The 23,687-nt window shown below is 30.2% G+C and overlaps 2 protein-coding genes across 2 annotated transcripts in view; one reads left to right on the top strand and one right to left on the bottom strand.

The window, feature by feature from the left end:
• On the bottom strand, positions 1-4,639 carry LOC126780287 (coatomer subunit gamma-2-like). The gene is made up of 2 exons (XM_050504614.1): positions 4,005-4,639; positions 1-3,110 (listed from the first exon to the last, which is right to left on the bottom strand). Exons 1-2 carry the CDS (start codon positions 4,548-4,550, stop codon positions 1,026-1,028), a joined length of 2,631 nt encoding a protein of 876 aa, XP_050360571.1. The 5' UTR covers positions 4,551-4,639; the 3' UTR covers positions 1-1,025.
• A 1,209-nt stretch (positions 4,640-5,848) lies between these two features.
• LOC126780295 (RING finger and SPRY domain-containing protein 1-like) overlaps positions 5,849-23,687 on the top strand; it is a 159,388-nt gene continuing 141,549 nt past the window's right edge. The window contains exon 1 of the mRNA XM_050504624.1: positions 5,849-5,865. Within this exon, the coding sequence (XP_050360581.1) occupies positions 5,854-5,865 (12 nt within the window). The 5' untranslated portion in view covers positions 5,849-5,853. The remainder of the gene's footprint in view (positions 5,866-23,687) is intronic.

Below are 23,687 nucleotides of genomic sequence, written 5' to 3'. Positions count from 1 at the left end.
TTCTTTATAGACATCGAAATTTCTGTATACATCAAATTTTTTTAGACATTAAAATTTCTTTAGACATCAAATTTTTCTTATAGACTTCAAATTAATTTTATAATGTAAATAAATATACATTATTGTATTTGTTGCAATAACTTCCAAATATAAGTAATATTTCTATGAATGTAAAATGTTATAGGTTTTATCGAAGACTGTATATTATATATAAGACATAATCACACTATTCTACTATTATACTATAATACACAGTCACAATACAGGAAAGAACATTTTACGGAAACTGTATATTCATAACCAACATTTACGATACTTCCACAAATATTGACATTTAGTAAATAAACAAACAAAACCTCAGTACTTTAATAATTATATACTTCCAAAAACAGGGTAAATGTAAATAACGATTGAATTTGTTCGGTTTTCATATGAAACATTTCTTTTGTTATCTGTAATAATTGTGAAGACTTGTTATTGATTAATTTTTAAGTCAAATGAGCTAACGTTTTGAGAAGGGACAATTGTTAAACAAGCTACATATAAGATTGTTATTAGCAATCCAATAAAAATTCTAAAAAGTTTATATATAGGTGATTCTTTCTACTACAACTACTATTAAATTAATAACGATAATTTTTGTTCGTATCAATTTCAATTGTACAGTATTGAAATAAATTTAAAGAAAACCAGTTGTTACTATCTATCTACCACTATCCTCTTGATAGTGCTGCTCAGCTAGCATCAGTGATGCTCAAGCTATTTCTTTTTCAAATATTTACTATTCTGTAAAATGATCTATTGACATATATTGTTGATTAGAAGAACTCTAACCTGTAGAAAACCAAATAAATTTTGTGAAATTAACAATGCTTGAGGAACCAGATCAACGACATTTAATGTTTTTTTAGTACACTGAATATTTTTTTAAAACATCAATCTTACAAATAACTTATAATATAACATCAATTTCATGTAGATATTTGATTAGATCAAATGCTTTTATGATTTTTAAATTAAACAATTTAACTAACTGCAGCCAAAAGCAATGTAGCGATATCTTCTCGTGGTGAACGAACGGTAAGTTGCATTGTAACTGCACCTTGGGATGCTGCTAATCGAGCTCGAAGCAACATTGGAGTACCTTCACGCCATAGACCACCACCACGGATTTCTTTTATAGCATCTCCTCCTGCTTCTTTTGTCAGTCCTAAATGTTCGCTAGTTGCAATAGCTGATTTTGGTAGACCTAAATGCTCGCAAACTGCTATTGCAGCTTCATTGACGTCGGTTTTGGATAAACCAAAAGTGTCACTAGCTTCTGGTGCAGTAGTTGCCCTTTCCCATGAAGCTTCCCATTCATCAGTTGCAGCGCGCGTGCGAAATTGATCAGCACAACCAATTACCACCTCTTCTAAAGGATATGTATCAGCATAGCCTTCTCCAGAATCTGGCAAACCTGTTGTTGAATCACAGTCTCGTACTACAAACTCCATAGTAGCTCCAATAGACCCTAAAGTTTCTATAGGGTTTGTTGGAAATTGTAACACGCAAAATACGCTACCTTGTACATCATATGGTAATTTTTCACATGCAACCTCTCCGAGCATATTATAGCCAGGAGCAACGTCAAGACGAATATATACTTTTTCCAGAAATTGATCATTGAGTGTATTCAAACATTCAAATTGCAATATCAAATGACGTGTAAATATATGTTTCACGCAGCGAACACGATATTCAGTTTCTGGTTCCGTGAGGTCAATTGCCTCACAAGTTTTGAAAAGAGGTCCAAGTTTTTCAATACCAGGCACCATTTTCAATTGTTCGGAGTAAATTTCTTCACGAGACACAATTGGCTGTGTCGAAATTTCGACTTGTGGGGGTGTATGTTCATTTTCATTTTGTTCTTCTGAAGCCGGTACATTTGAAATGTCAAAAGGCTCATCAGGTTGTATCAAAATGTGGTCACTGAGAGCTTTCTCTAAAAGAATAGGATCATGACTTGGCACATTTATAATATATTCATCAATAAGTTGTTTGTCATTGGAATCCAAAATGGCACTGTAAAATATTGCTCTATCACGAACTTCGTCTTCATCATCTAATTGACATCGAGATAAGAGAACTCTGATATTCGGCAGTAATTCTTCACGGGTAGCTCCAAACCGAGCAACCGCAGACACAGCAGCTGCACGAACAGGTCCAGATTCTAATATAACTCTATTGTAAATATATCTGATATATCGTGATGGTTGTCGAGCTTTAGGGCCCTCACGCCCTAAAACGTGTAAAATTCGAACTGCCAAAGATGTATGCTCACAATCTTCGATAAATTCGCAAAGATGTGCCAAGCCTGATTCTTTAGCATCGGGATTTTCTTCCACTAAAGCAATTATAGTATCTGCTATAGCTGTCTTGTATTCAACCCCACCTTCCTCGCGTAGCATCCCAGCCAAAAATGTTGAAAGAGATTGATGTTTCCTTGGATATTTGGAACAGAGGCACCTAATCGCACGAACAACCACTATTTTGAATTCATCAGATATTTCGGACATGAAGCTGGAGATTTGCTTCATTAAGCGATCAATTGAACTTTCTGCTCCTGTTGCAAGAAGAGTTGTAACAGCTAGAGTAGCTACAGAACGATTAGGATCTGATATTAAATTTTCCAAGTCAACTGCACAAGCAGCAACAGCATTTGGATGTTTTGCTGTTAGTTGTGCTAAAGTACGGGCACCAGCAAGCCTTAAAGTAGCCTTTGATGATCCACAAAATATTTGTAAAACACTTACAGCTTGTGCTAGATCTCTAGCTGTTTTTCTCAGATTAACTATGGCATGAGCTGCTTCATAAACAACAATTTCTGATTTGTGACGTAAACATGACTCAATAAATTCTAAATATTGCTCTGATGACTCAGTTTGATCTTCTTCAGCCAGTTTGGCAGCATGGCGTACTAAAAGACACATTGCATATGGCGAACGCAAAGGAGAACGTGCAAGTTTTGTAACAAGTTTCACTGTTGATAAACGGTCATTACGTCTGGCTCCCGCTACTACTGCCAGGGCATGGTATGAAACCATAATGTTGTCTGACATAATAGCCTCCTGAAACAAAATTTAAAACTTTACAATAAACTGAAAGTAGTTTCTGTTTTGTATGGATATAAAGATGTCAAATGAAAAAATCTTTCATCCTAGTTCAGTGAATAATTTGGTAACAAGATACTAGGTAGACATTAAAGTTATTAAATGAAGATGGCATACCTAACTTAGAGCTGATAATTAAATAACCAGTTGCCTTTACTCAAATGAATTAAATCAACTTTGTGACTAATTTTCTTTGCAAAAAGTCAAATTGTCAAATTCTTCAAATAAATGTTAACTGGCAATTGTAACATAGACAATCTCTTAGCTATTATTATTAGTCTTTGCTAGTAGTCCTATCTTTATTGTGCCATATTTCTGCAATAAGATGACTTCTTGTATTAAATTGTTTCCATATTCATTGTTAAAAAATATTCTACGTTACGGTATATAATTATATTTGTTGTATTGTAATAATTCAAAAAGTCCTATGTTATTATAATATGTTAACTTCAGATTAATTATATATTATATGAAATAAGCTTACACATTTTTTTTGGCAAACATTTATGTTATTGATCTCCAGATAATCCACAGCTTCACCAGTGTGGAATTCAATTTGTAACAAATCTTTTAAAATCTGTCCTTTTAACATACATAATGCATATTTTAATAATGCATGATTCAAAATATTTAATTGATTAGGGAGCAGCCAAAATAAAAACACGTTGATTTGGTTTTGGTAGTCAATTTAAAAAGATACAGTAATTTTGACATTGCAGGCAAACACTGCAATTTTTTCAAATGTATTGATAATATGAAAATAATCAAAAATTTGTTTGATTGTCTAATATAACTATTTGACATAATTATAATCAAATTATTATACACAATTTATAAATAACATATAGCTACCTGAGCATCATTGACCCAACGGCGAACTAGATCAGGAACTGTTGCAGATAAATGTAGAGCAGAAACAAGAGCAGCTGAACTAACAGCAGGATTTTTATCCACTATGGCCTGTTTCATATAGCGTTCTATAGCTTGTAACATACTACTATCTGTAATGCTACAAAGTGCACGGATAGCAGCAGCTCTATACAAATCCTCTTTTCCTGTCATGTCTTTAGTTAGAGATGATGTTACGATTATCACATCTTGCGCCATAGAACTTAATTCTTTGATGCACAAGTAAACTAGGCGGCGTAATACAACATCTTTCGACTGAAATAATTTAGTCGTCGCAAAAAAAATGTCTGTAGCTTCTTGAGTAGTAAGTTTTTCTCCTTGATTTAGCAAGAAAATAATTTTTGTTAAAATATGGATGCATTTTCTAGGATTAACCGGAGTAGAATTAAAGTAACGACATTCTTGCAATAACGTAGTTTTATCAAGATTTTGAAAAACACTGGCCCCACCATCTTCTTCTTCCTTTTTGTCACGTCGAAAAGAACTCATTTTTTAATTTTTATACGAAACCAACAGATATTTCTATGAAACTCTTGTATCTGTCTAATGAAAAATCAATACTTATTACGACGTGTAATGTCAAATGCGTTTTTTGTCATAAATGCAGTAAACTTTTTTTTAAATTAAGAAAGTATTGCCTAATGTCACCATTTATACAGCCCAATATGACGTTATCTTGTTTCGCTTGCTATAATCAGTTACACTGGAAAGTAAGTTTTATGTTTCAAGTTCCGTTTTACAAAAAAAATCATTTAAAATAATAAAATTGATTCGAGACTGAATAAGATTAGAAATTAATTTGATTTAAGTCCTTTAATTAGCAAAAAGTTGGTATAAATTATATAATTTTTCAATTTTGAAAGTAACTATATTTGTTGTAATTATATTCCTATATAGATTTATCGCTGATAATAAATAAGTAAATTTGTTGATAATAAAGTATAGACGAAATAAATTAAATGCATGATTAATTTTTTATTCACATTTATCGCTGTTTTTAGCGATAATTTCAAGACGATTGCGAAATTATAGTGTACGTAAATAATATTGCTTGTTCAGAATATCTGTTCATATGTACGTACGCAATTATTCTTAGATGTTTGCTCATTGCTTTGCTTGTTTGTCGTCAACGTAATGAAAATTCAAAATATTGCAGAATAAAGTAGCTAAGTATATTTAAGGTTATGTTTGTAACTTACCATTATTTTTCTGAATTTATATTTTTTAAAATGTCATATATAATTAATTAAATAATTTGGTATTAATGAAATGGTTAATAAGAATAATAATATATATTATGATTGTGATATACAATCATTTCAGTGAAAATGTTCTATAAACAAATGATATACACAAACGATGTTATAAATGCATATATAGAAGCTTACGGATGTAATCTTGTATTCATCAAAAACATTTAACGATTAATCAAGATTTTTATATTCGTGAAAAACTAAGTCATAGATGGAAGCTGAACTCTGAAAAAAATAATCATTTATCTATGGTTATTTTCATAAAATATTTGTGTTGGTGCGTGTTTGTATATATAAGTGTATCTAAAATTATAAAAATAGGTATTTAATTAATAGTAGGTAACAATTTTTGTAAAAAAAAGATATATAAGTAACATATGTCTATGTACTGTGTACCTGAACAATTTTCCTCTTCGGCTTGACATTAAATAGAAATGAACTGAATACATTCGAATACAATTTTATTATTGTATTTTGAAAATAGACTATATAGCCGAATGGTTTTTCGTGCCTACCTTAAATATTATTAGCTTCTGCATATGAACCATCAGGTAACGTAAGTAATAAATATAATATTATTTTTTGTATTTATAATAATAGACCGAATGACTACAGTTTACAGTAGTGAAAATGAAAACTCTTAGGAGATGATCGCAGGTTCTATTCCCGAGTAAAGCATTTTCCACGCTGTTAATATTTTTGTATCTACATAAGCATATTTACTGTCGAATGGGATATATTCTGTTATTGTAAGTCAAAAATATTAAATTGTGAGATACTGATTTATGTAGACAAAAGGTTGCGAAATAAAAGCTCACAATCGCTATTTGCAATCATATTTAAAACATGCTTAAAAAAAAATTAATGAGCCATATTGTATGAAACATCAAGAAAATCAAATAATAACTTATAATTTACTTTATGCTAGATTTAAAAATTAACTATAAGTTGAAATGATATTTATACTGAACTGAATTTGGAAATATTCAGTGATGAAGATGAACAGGTCTATTAAATAAAGATATAGCTTTTATATCTCACCACAATGTACTGTTTCTTTATAAGTGGGTAATTTTGAAGTGAAAACAAAAACAGCCAATGGGTTGGTATGTCACTTTATTAGTTTACCATTCTACAAATACATTTTTGTACATAAGTAATTTGAAACATCTTGTGGCATGGATTTGCCCTAACACACATAATATAGTATCTGAATTTATTATTATTTATTTTACTTAGTTTCTACAGTTCACAAAATCATCTTTGCATTATGCTTCTACGTAATATGTATTATTATTATAAATATTCAATAATTTATATTACGAAATTAGAACAAATGACAAATTAATAAAAACTATATTAAAATAATAAAATTAAAATGAAATATATTTTCTCATATCTAGCGAGATGTTTTTCTCGATTTCGAATACCGAAACTATAAGTTAAAGGAAAATAATGTCTGTAAATACTTTTTATTCCCTTTTTTTAATATAAATTGCCTATTTTAAGATCAAGCGATCGTCTTTGGTCAAACAAGACTAATTCTAAGACGGGTTGGTACTTAGACCGGTAACTTCTCAAAACGATAATTAAATAAGAAAATGTAATTTCTATTGAAAACTCTATTTCCTACCAGAGACATCTGTCTTATAAAATTACTATGTAAATACTATTTTACAGGAGTTGCTTGCTAGTAACAAGTCTCCAAAAAATATCATTTAATTAATATAACAGTATTTAACGCTAATAATATGACGTATCACGTAAGTACTAGTTGTAAAACTAAATACCTAATTGTAAATTAATGTAACAAAATAAATTAGAATATATTTGAATTACCTATTTACAGGCCTATTTACGCCCTCATAGGTATATTATAACATGTTATGGATAACAATATTGTAAATAAAGACAACAAATTGAGTAATATATGTTAAGTGCTATATATCGTTTACCTAATACTGAATGGTATAGTAGCCATTGAAAAGTGCTAAGCAACAGTTATATTATTAACATTAAGATTTTATTAAATACTATCGAAGACAAACAATTTAAATACATCGAAAAACAGCCTAAACTTTTTGAAAGTTACCATTTTAATGGATAATGCCCATTTACTACTATATTTTGTAGCCGCAGTAACGTTTTACATCACTTAAGCATTCCGCTAAATAACCGACCATCGTGATAGTGACTATCTTAACAATAATTGTTTTAAGTATATAGATAACTATATTTTGTCGCGTTACAGCTATTTTAAATATTATGCTGTTTATATTCGCAACGTTGTTTGCAAGTTTATAATTATATAAAGATTATCTTCAGCGTGTTTTTTTTTTTGTAACGAGCTGTAATCGTGACAGTCTCATTAGAATTTAGACATTGAAAATAGGGATACAATTTTATCTACTCTCAAAAAGCAAATTGAGATACATCATTCCATAAAATTGTTACATTTTGGTGTTGCAAGCTATAAGCTTTATTTTCAATAAAGCTTAGAGATGCGAGCAGTGATTGATAAATTTTTATTTACTTTGACCTCTCTATATAATGGTAATAAACTGCACAAAGATAAAAATTAAGTTAACAATATATCGTGAAAATAAAGTTACTTGATACAACTTAACTATTTCAAAAATTAAATGTGAAATGTTTATTATGTGATTGAAAAAAGTAAAAAATCGTAATTTATATAGATAAATTTGCTGTTTAGTAAATAAAATATAATTGTGAAAATTTGATCTCGATTATAAAAAACTGCCTTGCAGCGAAACATCACAATCACAATGCAGAACATAACTTAGGTAGATAAGTAGGTAGGTCTACTTACCTGGGTCTTAAGCTGGTATGATTAAAACCAGAAAGCAGAGAAAATTAATAAATAAGAATACAATTTTATCATATAATTAAATGACTTTTCATAATACGGTCTTATATAAAATCATTTTTTGATGATAATTTAATAATTTTGTTAAAACACAAATTTTTATTCGACTTCTATTTACCTACTCAGTTAAAATATAAATAAATGACTGTTCTGTCTGTATATTATTTGGATTATTTCTTTGGACTAGAATATTATTATTATAATTATCTAGCGATGAAATAAGTTACATTCGCAAAAAAAATTAAATACTTAGTTGATATTTTAAAAGATATTATACGTATATTTAAAATTAAATTAAATATTGAGATCTTTAACGGATTAGAGTTTGACTTTGAACAATTTATTGTACACTAAATTTAATATTTGAAAAGGTTTATAAAAAAGATTTAACAACTCGTTAACATTAAGGAAGGCGTAATAGAACAAAAACTGTCTGAAAAATAATAAAATCTTAACAAATATGTAAAATAAAGACCTAATCATCTAATAGCAATAACATTTATTTAACATACGTCATATAATTTCTTCAAAACTAAATTCTATTTTCAAATTTTAAAAACTTACCTACTGGCGAGATTTGACAGACTTTTATAACATGGCTGGCTGGCTAGGCCTAGTTTTTAACTAGAGGTTATATGTTCAATACATTGTATTTTTAAAGTTTTTATTGACTTATACATAACCATTTGATCAACTCTTTACAATAACATTTTGGAGGCTGTGAGGTTTTATTATTTTTTTTTCGTAAAAATTAGAATTGTTACAATATTAAAACAAAATAATAAGCCAATCGAAATCGCCCTATAAATTTAATTAATAAATATGATTGCGGGTTGACGTAAAATTCTTAATTTTGTTAATACAATAAAATAGAAGTATGAATACTTTTCAATAAGAATTTATTCAGTGACTTACTATTAACTTGAAATAATTACAAAAATTACAATTGTGACTCTAAACGTTAGACATAGCTGCTTCATTATATTTTTTAATCACTTATTTACTAAGAGTTATTTTTTCAAAGACCTCTAGTAAAAAAAAAAATTAACTTCTTGAGTTTATAAGTTTATCATAACAATGACGACTACTAACATCGATTTCGAATTTTTTATAAGCATTCGTACGCTATAAACTATTATAAAATCTACCGTATTTATATCCGACAGCTTTAAACCTACAACATTATTCATGACGTTTATTATTTTGCAAACTTTCAAATTGTTACATTTTTCGTGGTCAGCTGTAGTTGCCGCTTCTTTTCGATTATCACACCTCTTAAATGATAATCCTTGTCATGACCAAATACAACACGTATTTGCTGTTTAGTATCTGTTTATACTGATACACGGTTATTAAACCATCTATAAATTTATTTTCAATATAAAACGTAGTTTTAAAAGTATTTTCAACTGAAAAGCACATCAAGTGACGACTTACATCAGCGCGAGTTGTCATATCACGTTTTGGTATTAGTCCACTTCACGTTTCTCAAAAATACATACATTTTATTACATTGCAATGAGGTTACATTTTGGTCTCCTTAAGTATCAATTTGTGCGGTCTAGTTGAATAGTCCTTTTCATTATGACAGTGCTACAATTAGGCACTTACATTAATTATTCGAAATTATACTTATGAGGTATGTCAGCGATGGGAAAGGATCTTTAAACACAAATTCTACTTTCATACCATACAAATACTCGTACAACATGTCTTTTATTGTCTTCGAAACTTATTGTGAGTTTATAAGCAATTATTATTATTAAAATATAAATGACTAAAGCGGCTAACTATATGATTGATCTTTTTACGAGCCCCGAAGACAGCCACAGGTTACAAATTCCTTGGAAAATGTTATTATCCATTTCCTATGCGGTCTATCGTTATCAGATTATTTGATCCACTTATTTTAAAAAATATTTTACTCAGAATCAATCCAAAAAATATGGATGATACGATATTATAAATATACATATTATTTCAGTTATTTATTATCGCATAAAAAATATTCACATACCGCAATAAGTAACATTGTTCGTTATTCAATTTCAAAACGTTGTTTTTTGGTTAAATTCCTTAATAATAATTTAAAAAAAACTCTTACAAATAATACTCACAAAAATGGCTAGGCCGGGCGCGGAAAATTGTTGTATGTAGTATTTTAAAACAATAGCCATTAATTTACTTACACACGAATAATTTATACTTATGACTTGTTCAGCAGTAGCTGTGCAGTTTTGGCACACATATAATTCATTATAATATCCTCATACCTTACCTTAAGTTAATGTGTGAATCTTCAAAAACACTGGACTAAATCTTACCACTACTTTACTAAATAAGCATACGCGAGATTTCAAGAAATTAAACTCTTAATCTATAATATCCAGTTAATAAAATTGATAATAATATAGGCAAACATGCGGATACATGCACAAATTTCTACCTAATATCATGATTGTAAAATAAAAAATTAATAATTGTAACTCATTTTGAATATTCTACACCCATTCTGATGTTTTCAAATTAGATGAACACATTTAATGCACAGAAACATCGTGTCTAGTGGATTATAATAAATACGCAGCAAAGTGCTGTTATATAATATAAAAACTTTTACAATAGATATTTCCGCATCGAGATAACACACGTTCTTGTTTTATTAAATTAGAACACACATTGTTTTATATTTTGAACAACAAATATTACTATCGTCGATGTCTTGGCTGGTTTCGCTTAACAAATTCAACCAATTTTTTTTTCTAGTAATCTACTTCGCATTTTCTTAACTATTTCAAGTAAAATTACGACACGCAATATGTATTCAATATTTTCGTCAGAAAATATTTGAAATTTTCATGGCTTTATAATATGTTTGGAAGCTGATTATTTTCAATCTATTCTACTTAAAACTAAGAGTGTTTGGAAATTAAATTAAAATTGTATCATCTGCATAAGATAAGCTTTAAAAATGGCACAATTCAATTTGCTTAAGTAATTATTTTGCTTTGGATAATTTTTGGTTATTTCCATTACAATATTATATCAATATCTATCGAAGCCATATCTTAATCTTATTATTATTAAAGTACAATGAATCAAATAAATAAATAATGTATGTAATAAATACTCTTATTGTAGATTTGTTCAACAGCTTTCCTAAACAAGAAAGAATGTTGACTTTTACAATTACATATATTATGCTAGTATTCATATTAACAACATATTTCATAAATTACTTTTGCCTTCACATAAGCTAAGATGTCGGATTTGACATTACATAGGTAATGTATATAATATATAATAGGGTTAAGTAAATAATATTACAGTAAGTGTTGATGATTTTGACAACGCAATCTATATACTATATTAATTGTGATTTCTGGTACTACAGTTCATGATAACTTAAAATAAGAGATGAAAAAGCAATGCGATCGCAAAATAACTAAATGCTGAATCTATTTGTCGTTCACACTATGAAATTTTATCGTTGTCAAACCCGATTTCTTAAATCGCTAAAGCTATGAAATACACAGCGCCAGCAAAACAGCGATATTGAATTATTAAGTGATGTCAGTTGAATGTCCAGGTGGCTGGATGCTGATGCGAACAGCATCGCGACCTACGACAATTTTTACCTGAAAACAAAAAAGGCATGTTTAATTTTTGTTATGACATCCGAAGTCTTAAAAGTCAACATAGGCTATAGATTGTAATCTACTATCATACCTACCAAATCCAACATTGTCTCAAAAATAATCATACTTAGACAGACTACGGCGACGACGACGTTATCTACACTTATATTTGAAAGGTTTTGTTATTTAAATCAATAGTAACTGTGTTTTTAACTACGTTTTTTTATATTACCCATGTGACAAAAACTATAAAACCAATATACATATATAAAACTCATAATAGAAGATGCAGCGCGTTTCGTAAAAGGTTTTATATATTATTGTATATGATACATGGCAGACAACGTCTGTCTATGGTTTTGCTTGTTATTAGTGTATTAAAGAATTTCTTTTAAATTTAAGAAGAGGGTTTGAATGTGTTCCCTTTGCTACTGTACTTTGGGCAGTTGCAGTATCAATTATTGATTATTCAAAGAAATATCCAATAATATACCCAATGAAAATTACAGAACATTACAGAATGTGACAAATATCTATTACAACTTGAAAAACCCAGCATTCTCTAACAATATTTATGGTTACAGAAAAATGATGTAGAAAATACATCATTTTCGAATGTTGATTTTTTATTATATATATTTATTTTTTGAAATTATTCAATCTACAAACCAAAATAGGAAGTGGAAGAAAATAAATAAGAATGTAAATATATATCTAAATTTAAAATTTTAGCCAGGACATCAGGTAAACAGAAGAAATTAATATTAATAGTATAATAAAACAAGACAGAAAATAGAGAACATTGGTTGATAAATAACTTTTGTCAAATAATTTGATTTTATTCCATAAGAATAGAAAAAAAAACTAACAGAAAGCACACAAAAAATTAAGAGAAAGGTAAAAAATCTCTTCTGTTCTGAAACTGAATTGAGGATCTCTCCCACAGAGGATTGGATTGTACCTATGATTGCACGAACCTTTTTCGAACAAATCTGTATTCTATGTGGTTTTGAAGAACAAATTTAATTTAAAATTGTACTGTTATCTGTGGGGTGCTTGTTTCCCTACTCTAATATATACAAAAAGCAACAAAAACTTGCGTGGCAATTTGAGCGAAGAACCTCACCTAGTCGCCTTGTCAAACGTTCATCGCGTAGTACACGGGGTTCTGCGAAGCAGTCATAGGTGAAGTAGCAGTGGCCGTTCCTTCAGGCGCTCCTCGTGTAGTGCGGGAAGGTGACCCAGGAGCTGGTTGGTATAGCGGCGCTGCTACCTAAATTTTCATATGACGAAAATTTACTATATACATTATAAACTTCTGTATTCGACTTTTTTTAAATTGTTACAATAAAGTATTGAATTATCTCAGGGAATACAATATATGTTTAATGACAACTTGGTATTGGCACTATGTAATTCTAGCTTCTGATGAAAGAGGGACAGTTTCACGTGATGTACTCAAATAGTGCATTTAATCAAAATATAGATGGCGCTTGTTGTAGTAAAACGTAACGCATAAATATATACATCATGCATAATTACAATATGCATAATTTAATTATTCTCAAAAATAGGGTAAAAGTTAAAACATAATGTCCATCATTTTAACTTAGGAAAATTATTTACAAAATAAGGTTAAAAACTGACTTTTATAAGATTCAACTTTAATGACATAGATGGAGTGAGATGCAGCAAAAAAGTTTCTCTTGTATCTTTTCCGACTCAAGCGTACATTCCAGATTTTTTTTTTATCGATAACGAGCTAATAAGCTGTGTTTTTCGCTTATATATCCCAAGAGGATGCCTGGGTTATGTCTACATCAAATAATTTACAGAATGCCGTGTTTGAACAATATTAAATTTTGCCACGAAAATTATTACCTTCTCAGAGTAGCAAATCATTTGTTTTCCACCTCCGGGTTGAGGTGCGGGCACTGGTCTAAATCTTGCCGGAGCGGGGCACAAAGCCTGAAAATGATTGCTTATCCTTTAGCTTTTACGACTAATATTATATTTTTTCTTATGGCGTTATTAAAAAAAATAGAAAATTAATCTATGTTATATATTAGTTTTATTTATTTTAGTTTGATAAATTTCTTAATTTTCTTGAGTAGTTTCATTATTATTATACTTATTATGGAATTGCCTATGCGCTTTAAAGTACTTATTTTTTGTAGTGTTGACTCGCCAGCCTCTGTTTTGTTTTTCCAGGGGTAAGATATTAGAGGCAGCCTTTTCATTATCATCATTTCATTCTCATAATTCAGCCCTTGCAAGAAATTGTAGAAAAAAAGGTTTAAAGTTTCGATCTTTGAAACGCGAAAATATTTGCTAAAAGCAAACTTAAAAAGAAAACAGGAGGAGTGTCGCCTTAATTGTCTAAGACCATCGTTGGTCCGGAAAAGTTCTGACAAGTTTGTCTGAACTCTGAGAACACTATTTGATTGTTTCACTTTATCAGGCTCGCGAGTTTTGCTGGGATATCAGTCTCAACCGACAACGACAACTTCGTAATATTTATGCCAACTCACTTTATTCTGCTTTGTCTTGATAAAATCCTCATATATCATTATTTTATAAGAGTAAGAGTAAGAGTCGGGAATTTTTTTACAATGAATGTTTGGAATAAGCGCATTGCAATTTTATTTTTTTATTTTTTACGACGTAAAATGACCCCTCTGTTAGGCGAAAGGCTGTATGATCGGTTAAGACACCTACTGTTAAACGATAAGTCGTCTTCCTCTATTCATAAGTAAAAACAAAGGTTTGTTGCTAAATTTAAGTACAGGTTTTTATACAAACTAAAGACATAATATTTTAAATAAATATATTTAATTATAACATTTTAATACTAGAAAAAAAGAAAGGAAAAAGTGCATAATATATATTTTTGGTCAGTTTCAACATATGTTTTCTGTAAGATGGATTTATTATCGATTTTGTTCTCCTGAATAACGATGAATATTACGATAATTTCAATTAGATAACTTGTCACCTGTAGGGCATGTGTATAGTGAGCACGCTGCGGCACGGCAGCAGCGGCCGGTTGCGGCGTGCTTGCACCGCTCATTGCTTGCGGCTGGTAGTACGAGTGCATGCGGTTGTCTGTGAACGTACCACTTTCCTACTTTACTTGATCTCCACGTTTATTTTACTTTTATATATTGTGCTTTTAATTATTATTCAATCTTATTCGCAAAACTACATTTTATTATAAAAAATCTAAGTAATTTAAGCTTTAATATTATATTTATTTAACAGAAGCTTGATCGTAGTCAATCAATTCTAGATAGATATGAAGAAGTTTTACGCTTAAAATATGCATGAATATAACTTACAATCATTAGTATTCCAAGCTTGCGCGTATTCCTGTTGATAGTGATAGTGATTGTTATACGGCAAATAAAGTAGCTGGTGATGACTACGTATTGGAGGAGGAGACTCCGGTCTCCTACATCGACCAGACCGCACTGGGGATGTCTGTTCTGAACTTGTTTGCGAGCTATATAATTCTTGGCTGCTGTCTGAACACCTAAAACATTGAAAAAAATTGTTATACATAACAGAGTTAAAATAATGTTATCATATTTCAAATTATATACCTAACGTGAAAGATTATAATTTTGTGGCTTTTGTCTTTTTTTATTTGTTTTTACGGTCGGCTTAAAATAACCGTGAGACATTATTTAATTAAAAAACTATCTACTTAATCTATTAATTGTTCAATATTTTTATCTATATTTAATATAATAAAACCTTTCCGCAGCAATTACCTAAATAATGGTGAAAACCGTATCACAACCGAACGTGAACTTTAGAATTTAGGAAACAAACAGATAGACACGGAAGTGACTTTGTTTTATACCATTTTAATATATATCTTGGGTATTGTATAAATCTATTAAATTTTGTCTTAATATAAATGTAAATTTTGACTTACTCTTAAAACATTAGTACGGGTGCATACTTAGGTCATTAATGTAAAAATATATTGTTAATAAAAACAACACCTTGTTATATTAATAACAAGTCTACCTCATCGGTAAGTTTAAAGTTAGATAAGGAAGCGAATTGATGAAAACGTGTTAAAATTAAAGCCATTCTTCTATCTCCATCCGTACTATGCTAATATATGTTACCGCACACCATACTTGTTTGTGGTATCTTTAAGTCTTGTCTAAATAGCGAAGTGTAAGAGCTACAGTGCAAATTGTTTTCATAAAGTTTCATCCGTGTCTTTTTATCGTTTCACACAGCTTATAAAAGAATTAAATCCTCATAGGATTCTCCTGAGTCTCGTCTGTGACTGCCTATTTTTTCCTAATCACTGGTCGGTATATTCGTAAAGTGAGAAGACGTACACGTTTGTATTATATAGAAATATAATACAAACGTGAGTTAATGTACTGTTATTGGGTTGTTAAAAGGGTCGCCGACCCTGAGGCGCTGTGTTGAAAACGTAATATTTCAAAAGCACAAAGCCCCGAGAATGGAAGTCGGCAGTGTATATAGGTACACCCGGGTCTCGGAAAAAGCATGTAAAACCGTCGGTTCTTCGCTTGAACTTTTTCCGGTCCTGTCGAAATTACTAGAATTTCTCGGCCTACATGTCTAGCTCGTTAGTTGACCTTAATATTAACCGCTTTATATCAGTTAGGAGGATATTATCATAGTGGCATATTCATGCAATCATGTGATTGTATTTTATTAATTTAGAAGAAAATCATTTTTTATATATGTCTAAAGTGTACAAATCTAGCACCTGAATTTAAGTGCTGTCTATGTAGTGAATATACTTTTGTTTAAAATATCGTAACTATTGCGTTGGTTACGTTATCGTGTCACCGCAGTTAGTTTTATTGCTGTCGCAAGTATAACAATAGCTTTTTGCTCATTTGCCATCCTTTTTAGTTGTGTATTCATGAGTAAGTTTATTGATTTTTTTTGGCGTAGGCACCTTTTTGAACTGTAATAGTTCACTAAAGGCCGAACCGCGGATAAAAGTGAGACAATAACAAACTCTAGTACATTTTTTAAGGGGCTTATTATCTGTCCATTGGCTTACTTTACATGCATAGCAGCTGCTGAGAAATGTATGTGATGAAATACGGACTGCTGTATTTCAAGTATAAGTGAGCCGGTCTGCTTTGTCTCATTTACCATTTTTGACAAAGCCACATTTGATATAAAATAGTATTTGTGACATTGTTTATCACCATAGAATCTACTTTTAAGCCGGTTAAATCTTTACATTTTATTCGGTCTTGTCAAATTTCACTATATCGGAAGCTAATTGAATTTTATTTTAAGTTAAGCCTAATGTTTTCTAAAAAAAAACATAAAATGTACGTTTTTATTTTTATTTTTACCGCTCTTATTAGTTTATGCTTAGCCTAAAGTTTAATTTGTACTGCCTTCAGCAGCAAGTCCGCCTTTGTTTAAACTTTGTAATTGTTTTTAGCGAATAGTATATGGACCGTAAAGTATAAAGGAGGGTAATCATTTCGAGCATTCCTGTGTAATGATTAAGAAGAAATGAGCATTATATCATTGAATACGTTAAGAGAAATCATTAGTACCGTGTTACTTTATATTTGATTTTCAGATAAATTAGGTTTATTTAAAAATAAATTCATAAAATCGCTTAACTCTTCAGGTTACGTTTACGAAGTCAGTCAGGCGGTAAGTATGAAGTAATTTTGTTTTGCATTTTTAATTATATATATTCTCTTTAAATTTGATTTTAAATATTTCAGTTATCTATACCAATAAATAGTCTATACTAATTTTGTAAATAGGTAAGATTTGATTTTTGTATATTTGTTTATAATGGATAAATAAACTCAAAAATCACTGAATCGATTTAAAAATCCTTTCACCTCCCGAAATTTAAAGCTTAAAATCGCAATAATGTAAACCCAAGGTATCAAAACATTTCCTGTAAAAGTAACGTTTTGGCGTGCGCTGCAGATATTTATAATGACACCTATGTAAAGTGATATATTACATGTTTATAGTACTTATCAATACCCACAAAAAAGTCCGCGAGGTGATTTATCTTTTATAACAAAGTCACATAAATTAGTCAATCAAAATACTGTTAGAATCGAAAGATGACATTCGTATCATGATATTAATCCTTAAGCAGCTAAATTTTTTCAAAATAAATTTGAATAGGTCCCTCCTCAGATTATTTGAATCGGATTTTTGGTTTAGAATTTATGACGGGTATGAAAAATTCTAAAAGTAAAAAAAATGCTGCGGTGTGAACGTACGGATGACGAGAGCGAACAGTTACGGTTTGGCTATTATTTATTATACATTTTATTTTTTTGCAAACTAGTAATAGATGAATAGTTAGTTTGTATTTAACTTTAAAACGTTCTATAAAAAATAAAGCAACTGCGCAAAATGCTTTGACATTTTATTTTAATTTTGAGCAATCATGTTTTTCGAAGAAACTTCATCGCAAAAAAAATTTTTATTAAAAAAAGTTGTCAGGAATTTTTACAGTGAAATACCAAAAAAAAAATCAAAAAGAATAATTTATGTAAATTTTAAATTTAATTTTATAATATTTTCAGTAAAAGTATAAATATTATTAGACAAAAACCTTAATTACAGTATTTTGTACACCAATATTTTGTCAAACGAGTTGATAGTAGATTTTAATGCGTTCTACGAAATGTGTTTAATCCCTACGAGGTTTTTGTTAATTACTTGGATTCGAATATAAATTATATATATATTTGTAGGAAGTTTTAAAGGTAAATTATAATAATAAGTGGCTTACCCAATATTCGCATAGATTGAGCAGTTTCTATACATGTTCTCGTGTTGTCGCTGGTAGTGGTACGATGCAACATTCTGAGCATGCGCATAGCATGAATCAGTATGTTGGGAGACCGGTGTGCTGCTGCATTGACGCGATACGTACTCCGATTTAGACCTAGCAATCATATGGATTTTTGTAAATAAAAGGAACTTCGCTAATAAGTTTATAACATAAAACTCGTATGCCTAGCAAGAATTTTTTTACGCATTCGATAGCGTTGAGGTTGCGAGTAACTGCGTTTTATAAGACATGAAAACAGCGCCATCTAGTAACAATGATCGCATTTCCGATGGAATATCCATCGGGTATAATGAGTTTTATGTATACGAACCCTTACGATATTCAATACAATTTCTTGTAACGCTTACCAGTTACTGTTAACACTTGTTCTGCTCTGTGGCCTGGAATTAAGATTCGCTTCTGAATAGTATGGCCAGGAATAATTAGAGCTGGTGCGCTGACAAGCATGACTGGGAACCGGCGTAGTTGTACTTGGCGTTGGTGTTGGTTGCAGCTCGTTTTGCATCTGCTGCAGAATTTCGTCTGAAGCTCCAAGCTGTTGTTTTACAGCGATACCTCTCACCGCTGGTCGACGATGAAAACCTAAACGACATTATTATAATTAATACATTTTATTTCGTTTTGTAACAGTTGAATCAAATACAAGTAAATGTCCCACTGCTAGGCTAAAGGCCTCCTCTCCTCTTTTTGAGGAGAAGGTTTGGAGCTTATTCCACCACGCTGCTCCAATACGGGTTGGTGGAATACACATGTGGCAGAATTACAGTGAAATTAGACACATGCAGGTTTCCTCACGATGTTTTCCTTCGCCGTATAGCACAAGATGAATTATAATCACACATTAAGCACATGAAAATTCAGTGGCGCTTGCCCGGGTTTGAATGAACCCACGATCATCGGTTAAGATTCACGCGTTCTTACCACTGGGCCATCTCGGCATAACGACGTAGGTACGACATGAGATGAATTCGACTTTGACCAAATCTGAATCAAATACCACCGTTTAATTTGTAAGGAATGTAATTAAAATTGGAGCGGTTGGAGATTAAGAGCTGAAAATCGAGCTCATTGGAGAAACCTATGTCCAGCAGTGGACGCGAAAAGGGTGATGATGATGATGATGTAATTAAAATTAGTATCGCCAGTTACAGTATCGAAAATCATTTAGTTTCAACAACGTATCGGTGAAATACCTGGTTTGATAATTTAATTAATATATTATTCATTCATTTTACTAAAATGATGTAGTATTGCATTACCATGCATTTCATACATTACTCATTATAAACAAAACTAGATATAATTATCTAATATATGTAATTATAAAATGACGTGCCGGTTGGCGTAGTCGGTATATACTTGTCTTTCATGCCGAAGGTTGTGGGTTCGATTCCCATCCAAGACAGACATTTGAATAAAGAGGTATATTTAAAAAAAAAACTTAAGTTACACACGTGCTCTTCGGTCATGTCTGGTTTCTTATACATTTTTCCAAATATCAATCATTATTCAATATATATTTTTATTGAGAAATTATCAAATAAACAAAGCTTAGACCTACTAATACAAAAAAGTATTCGGTTAAATGTTACCGTTTTTTTAAGAAAATACTGAACGGTTTACGGTTTTAATAAAAGAATACATTATGAATGTGATGCAATAAATTAGTTCCTACTTACTCCGTTTGATTCTCCATCAATACTGCATAGGTAATCTAATCTGATTGTAATTTGGTGACCTAAGCCTCTGGTTAAATGTGGCATTAACTTAATATTGTGCTGCCAGTAAGTTAGTATAATAATTGCCGTAGCTATCTGTTAGTCTATTCTATTCTAATATGATTTATATGCTGAAATAGTCAAGGATCTCTAATTAATGCATGCATTTCTTTTTATTATGATATTATATACAAGACCATGAAATTCGCGATTAACACGTCAATAGTAAATTTAAAACGAGTGAAACAGCGAATTGCTGATAATTGTATAATAATATTACATAATAAAACTGGTTAAAGTTGTATGTATACTAGTGTTCTGACTTTTTCAGTTTAAAAAAATACTAAAAAACGTCTCCTCATTTAAAAGTATAGAAATCTATGATAAAGATAGATGTAGTTATGTCAAGGCCAAATTGTCTTTGGTGAAAAGGATATGCGTCATATACAAAGTAAGGATTCGATCGCTTATAATAATAACACACAGTTTTGGTTTCTTTCCAGTAACATTACCGGGAAAAACGTTATATGCTTCTAAATTTATTGTACTAAGAACCTTTAAAATGTAACTAAAATTAGTAACGCAATTAAATATAACGTGAACTTTATAAAATGCACTAATGCCAAAAATGTCAATTGACGAAACCGCACAATTCTGTAAACTAACACGGAACTAAAGAAATTTAAACCTGTCCAAACTGATTTCATTCATATATACAAAACGTTTTATTGTACTGAGATATTTGCTGGCTAACATCTAACAGATTAAACGTTTTCCTGCTCGAACACGGATGTTTCGATTTATAAATATTGCAACGGTTTAAAGAAATAAAATATAAAATGGCAGCAGAATATAAAGCTGTTCAGCGAAAATGCAATTGAGAAACATATTACTTATTTGTATCGAACGGTACGTTGTTATTTTTGCTGATTCTTTTATTTTTTATTTAATTTTTTATTTATAATAGGTAGACTGGTAAATAGATCACACAATTGTAAGTGATCATCACCGCCCGTAGGAATTGGCTACTTTAGTAATATTAACCATTCCTTACGTCGCCAATGCGTAACCAAACTTGAAAACTAAGAGATTATTATATATTTATTTCCCTCGAGCCTGTAATAGCCCTGGCTCACTCATCTTTAAAATCGTAATAGAACAATACGCCGCAGTATTGTATAGCGAACGTATTCTTGATGAATGGGCTGTATATACCCAGACGGGCTTGTACAAAGTCCTACCACCAATTTAGATAATCATTATAAAATTGTAATTTATTATGATTTCTGTAACAATTATCTTAAGTATTTGTACATTTTAATATAACATTTTTATATTTTAATGTCAAAATTAAGTATGTTGTTGTATTACCATAATATACACACGAATAATATAATAGAGTAGAATTAAATATGATTATCTTAATAATAATTTATATAACGCACATTATAAATATTATTAACTATATTATTATACATCCAGATGTGAATTAACGTATCGTTTTTTTTTATTTTTAGTTATTATTAGTAGTTATTTTTACTTCTATACGATGGACTTTGTCTATCACTAACTGTGTAAGTTATATAAAATAAATAATCATAACGTTCATATATACTTAATTGGTCATCATTTATTTTACTGCTAAACAGCAATACTTAGTATTGTTGTGTTCCAATTTGAAGAGAGAATAAGCCAGTGTAATTAGGCTCAAGGGACTTTAAGTTCCCATAGTTGGCGTCGAAGGGATGCCAATGTCTTAGAGCAGTGGTGACAAATTACCAACAGGTGACCCGTTTGCTAGTCGCCAGCCTACATTAAATTTTAAAAAAGAGTTATTCTGGTTTTTTACCTACAATTTAAACTTATCGGATGTAACTTATTTATTCATTCCATGTATTTTATTCGCGTTTTAAACGAGATAATAATTATATATTTTTTTTATTTCGCTTTATGATTCGACAGTTGCTTTTGCTGGTAACACAAGCTGACTCTGATTCAATATGTTGAAATTTGTTTTAAAAAGATATGATTTATAAATGTGAAATACATTTAAAATTATCACAGAAGTCGACTATGCTATGTGATATGACAAGAATATTCTTTTAAATAATTTATTATAACTCTTAATTTTTCTCCTTAAAAAAGCGGTGTATGGTGGTGAATAAACATGTGGCAGAAAATCATCATGTACAAATAGATTCCTCGCGATGTTTTCCTTCACAGTTAGACACGAGATTATTTATATAATAAATTAAGAACATGTCAGCTCATACATCTTTTCCTGGAACCCGCGATCATCAGTTAAGCATGACTCTATTCACAGGCAGTTATAAAACTTACATAATAAAGAAAGTCATGTCTTACTGATGATTTATATATGGTATAAATATAACATGATACGTGTTTTAATAGCTTTACACAGGTTATAATAAAATAGCTATTGAATTGACTATAACCGTACATACCTTGTACTTATACATACCTACTTGGAGTATGCGAACTTGTTACCTACTTTAAGTTATTAGTGCGCTCGGTCGAAGTTTAATATTAAAACGTGACTTGTACGTAGCGCTGACAATTTATGTAATAAATCTGTTACACCGCTATTTATACTAGTTAGTAGAAGGGAAAGGGGGCTGATGTTAGGTTGGGCGTTAGGTTCGTCCTTTTGTGTATCTCTGACAACGCATATGCAAAATTTCATGATCGGTTGAGTAGATAAGACATGAAAGGTGTGCATCAGATTGACTGTACAAAGTGATAGCTGATCTGTAAATAGGACAAGTATTTACTGTATATCCATTTAGTATTATTTAGTTAATTTTTTTTAATTTTTAGTATATCTGTTATTATCAAAGAAATTTAATATAAAAATGGCCAGCCATTCTGACGGCACGCTTATCGGCCATTTATGATTGTCACATAATAATTTAACGCCAATAATGAGAAAATAAATAAAAACCAATTCAATTGTTTTATAAAATAATTAAAACTTATTCAATAATTCGACCATTATTTTTCTAACTTCGCTATTATATTATTTTCATTTTGCGTTGTTTACGCATTTGAGAAGCTGCCATTCTAGGTCCAACAATATGTTACTTAAAAATAGAACAAATTGAAAAAAGAAACCGACTTCAAAAATAAATTTAATTCGAGCTTATTTAATAAATAACTGAAATAAATAAATATTTTCTACAACATTTTGAAGTCGCTGCCAAGTAAAAATTAAAAAATACTATTATAACTTGCTACAAAATCCTTTTTAAAACAA

Source organism: Nymphalis io, chromosome Z (assembly GCF_905147045.1).
Source record: "Nymphalis io chromosome Z, ilAglIoxx1.1, whole genome shotgun sequence".
In the NCBI taxonomy this organism is placed as follows: Eukaryota; Metazoa; Arthropoda; class Insecta; order Lepidoptera; family Nymphalidae; genus Nymphalis; species Nymphalis io.
This window is presented reverse-complemented; position numbering and strand designations above follow the sequence as displayed.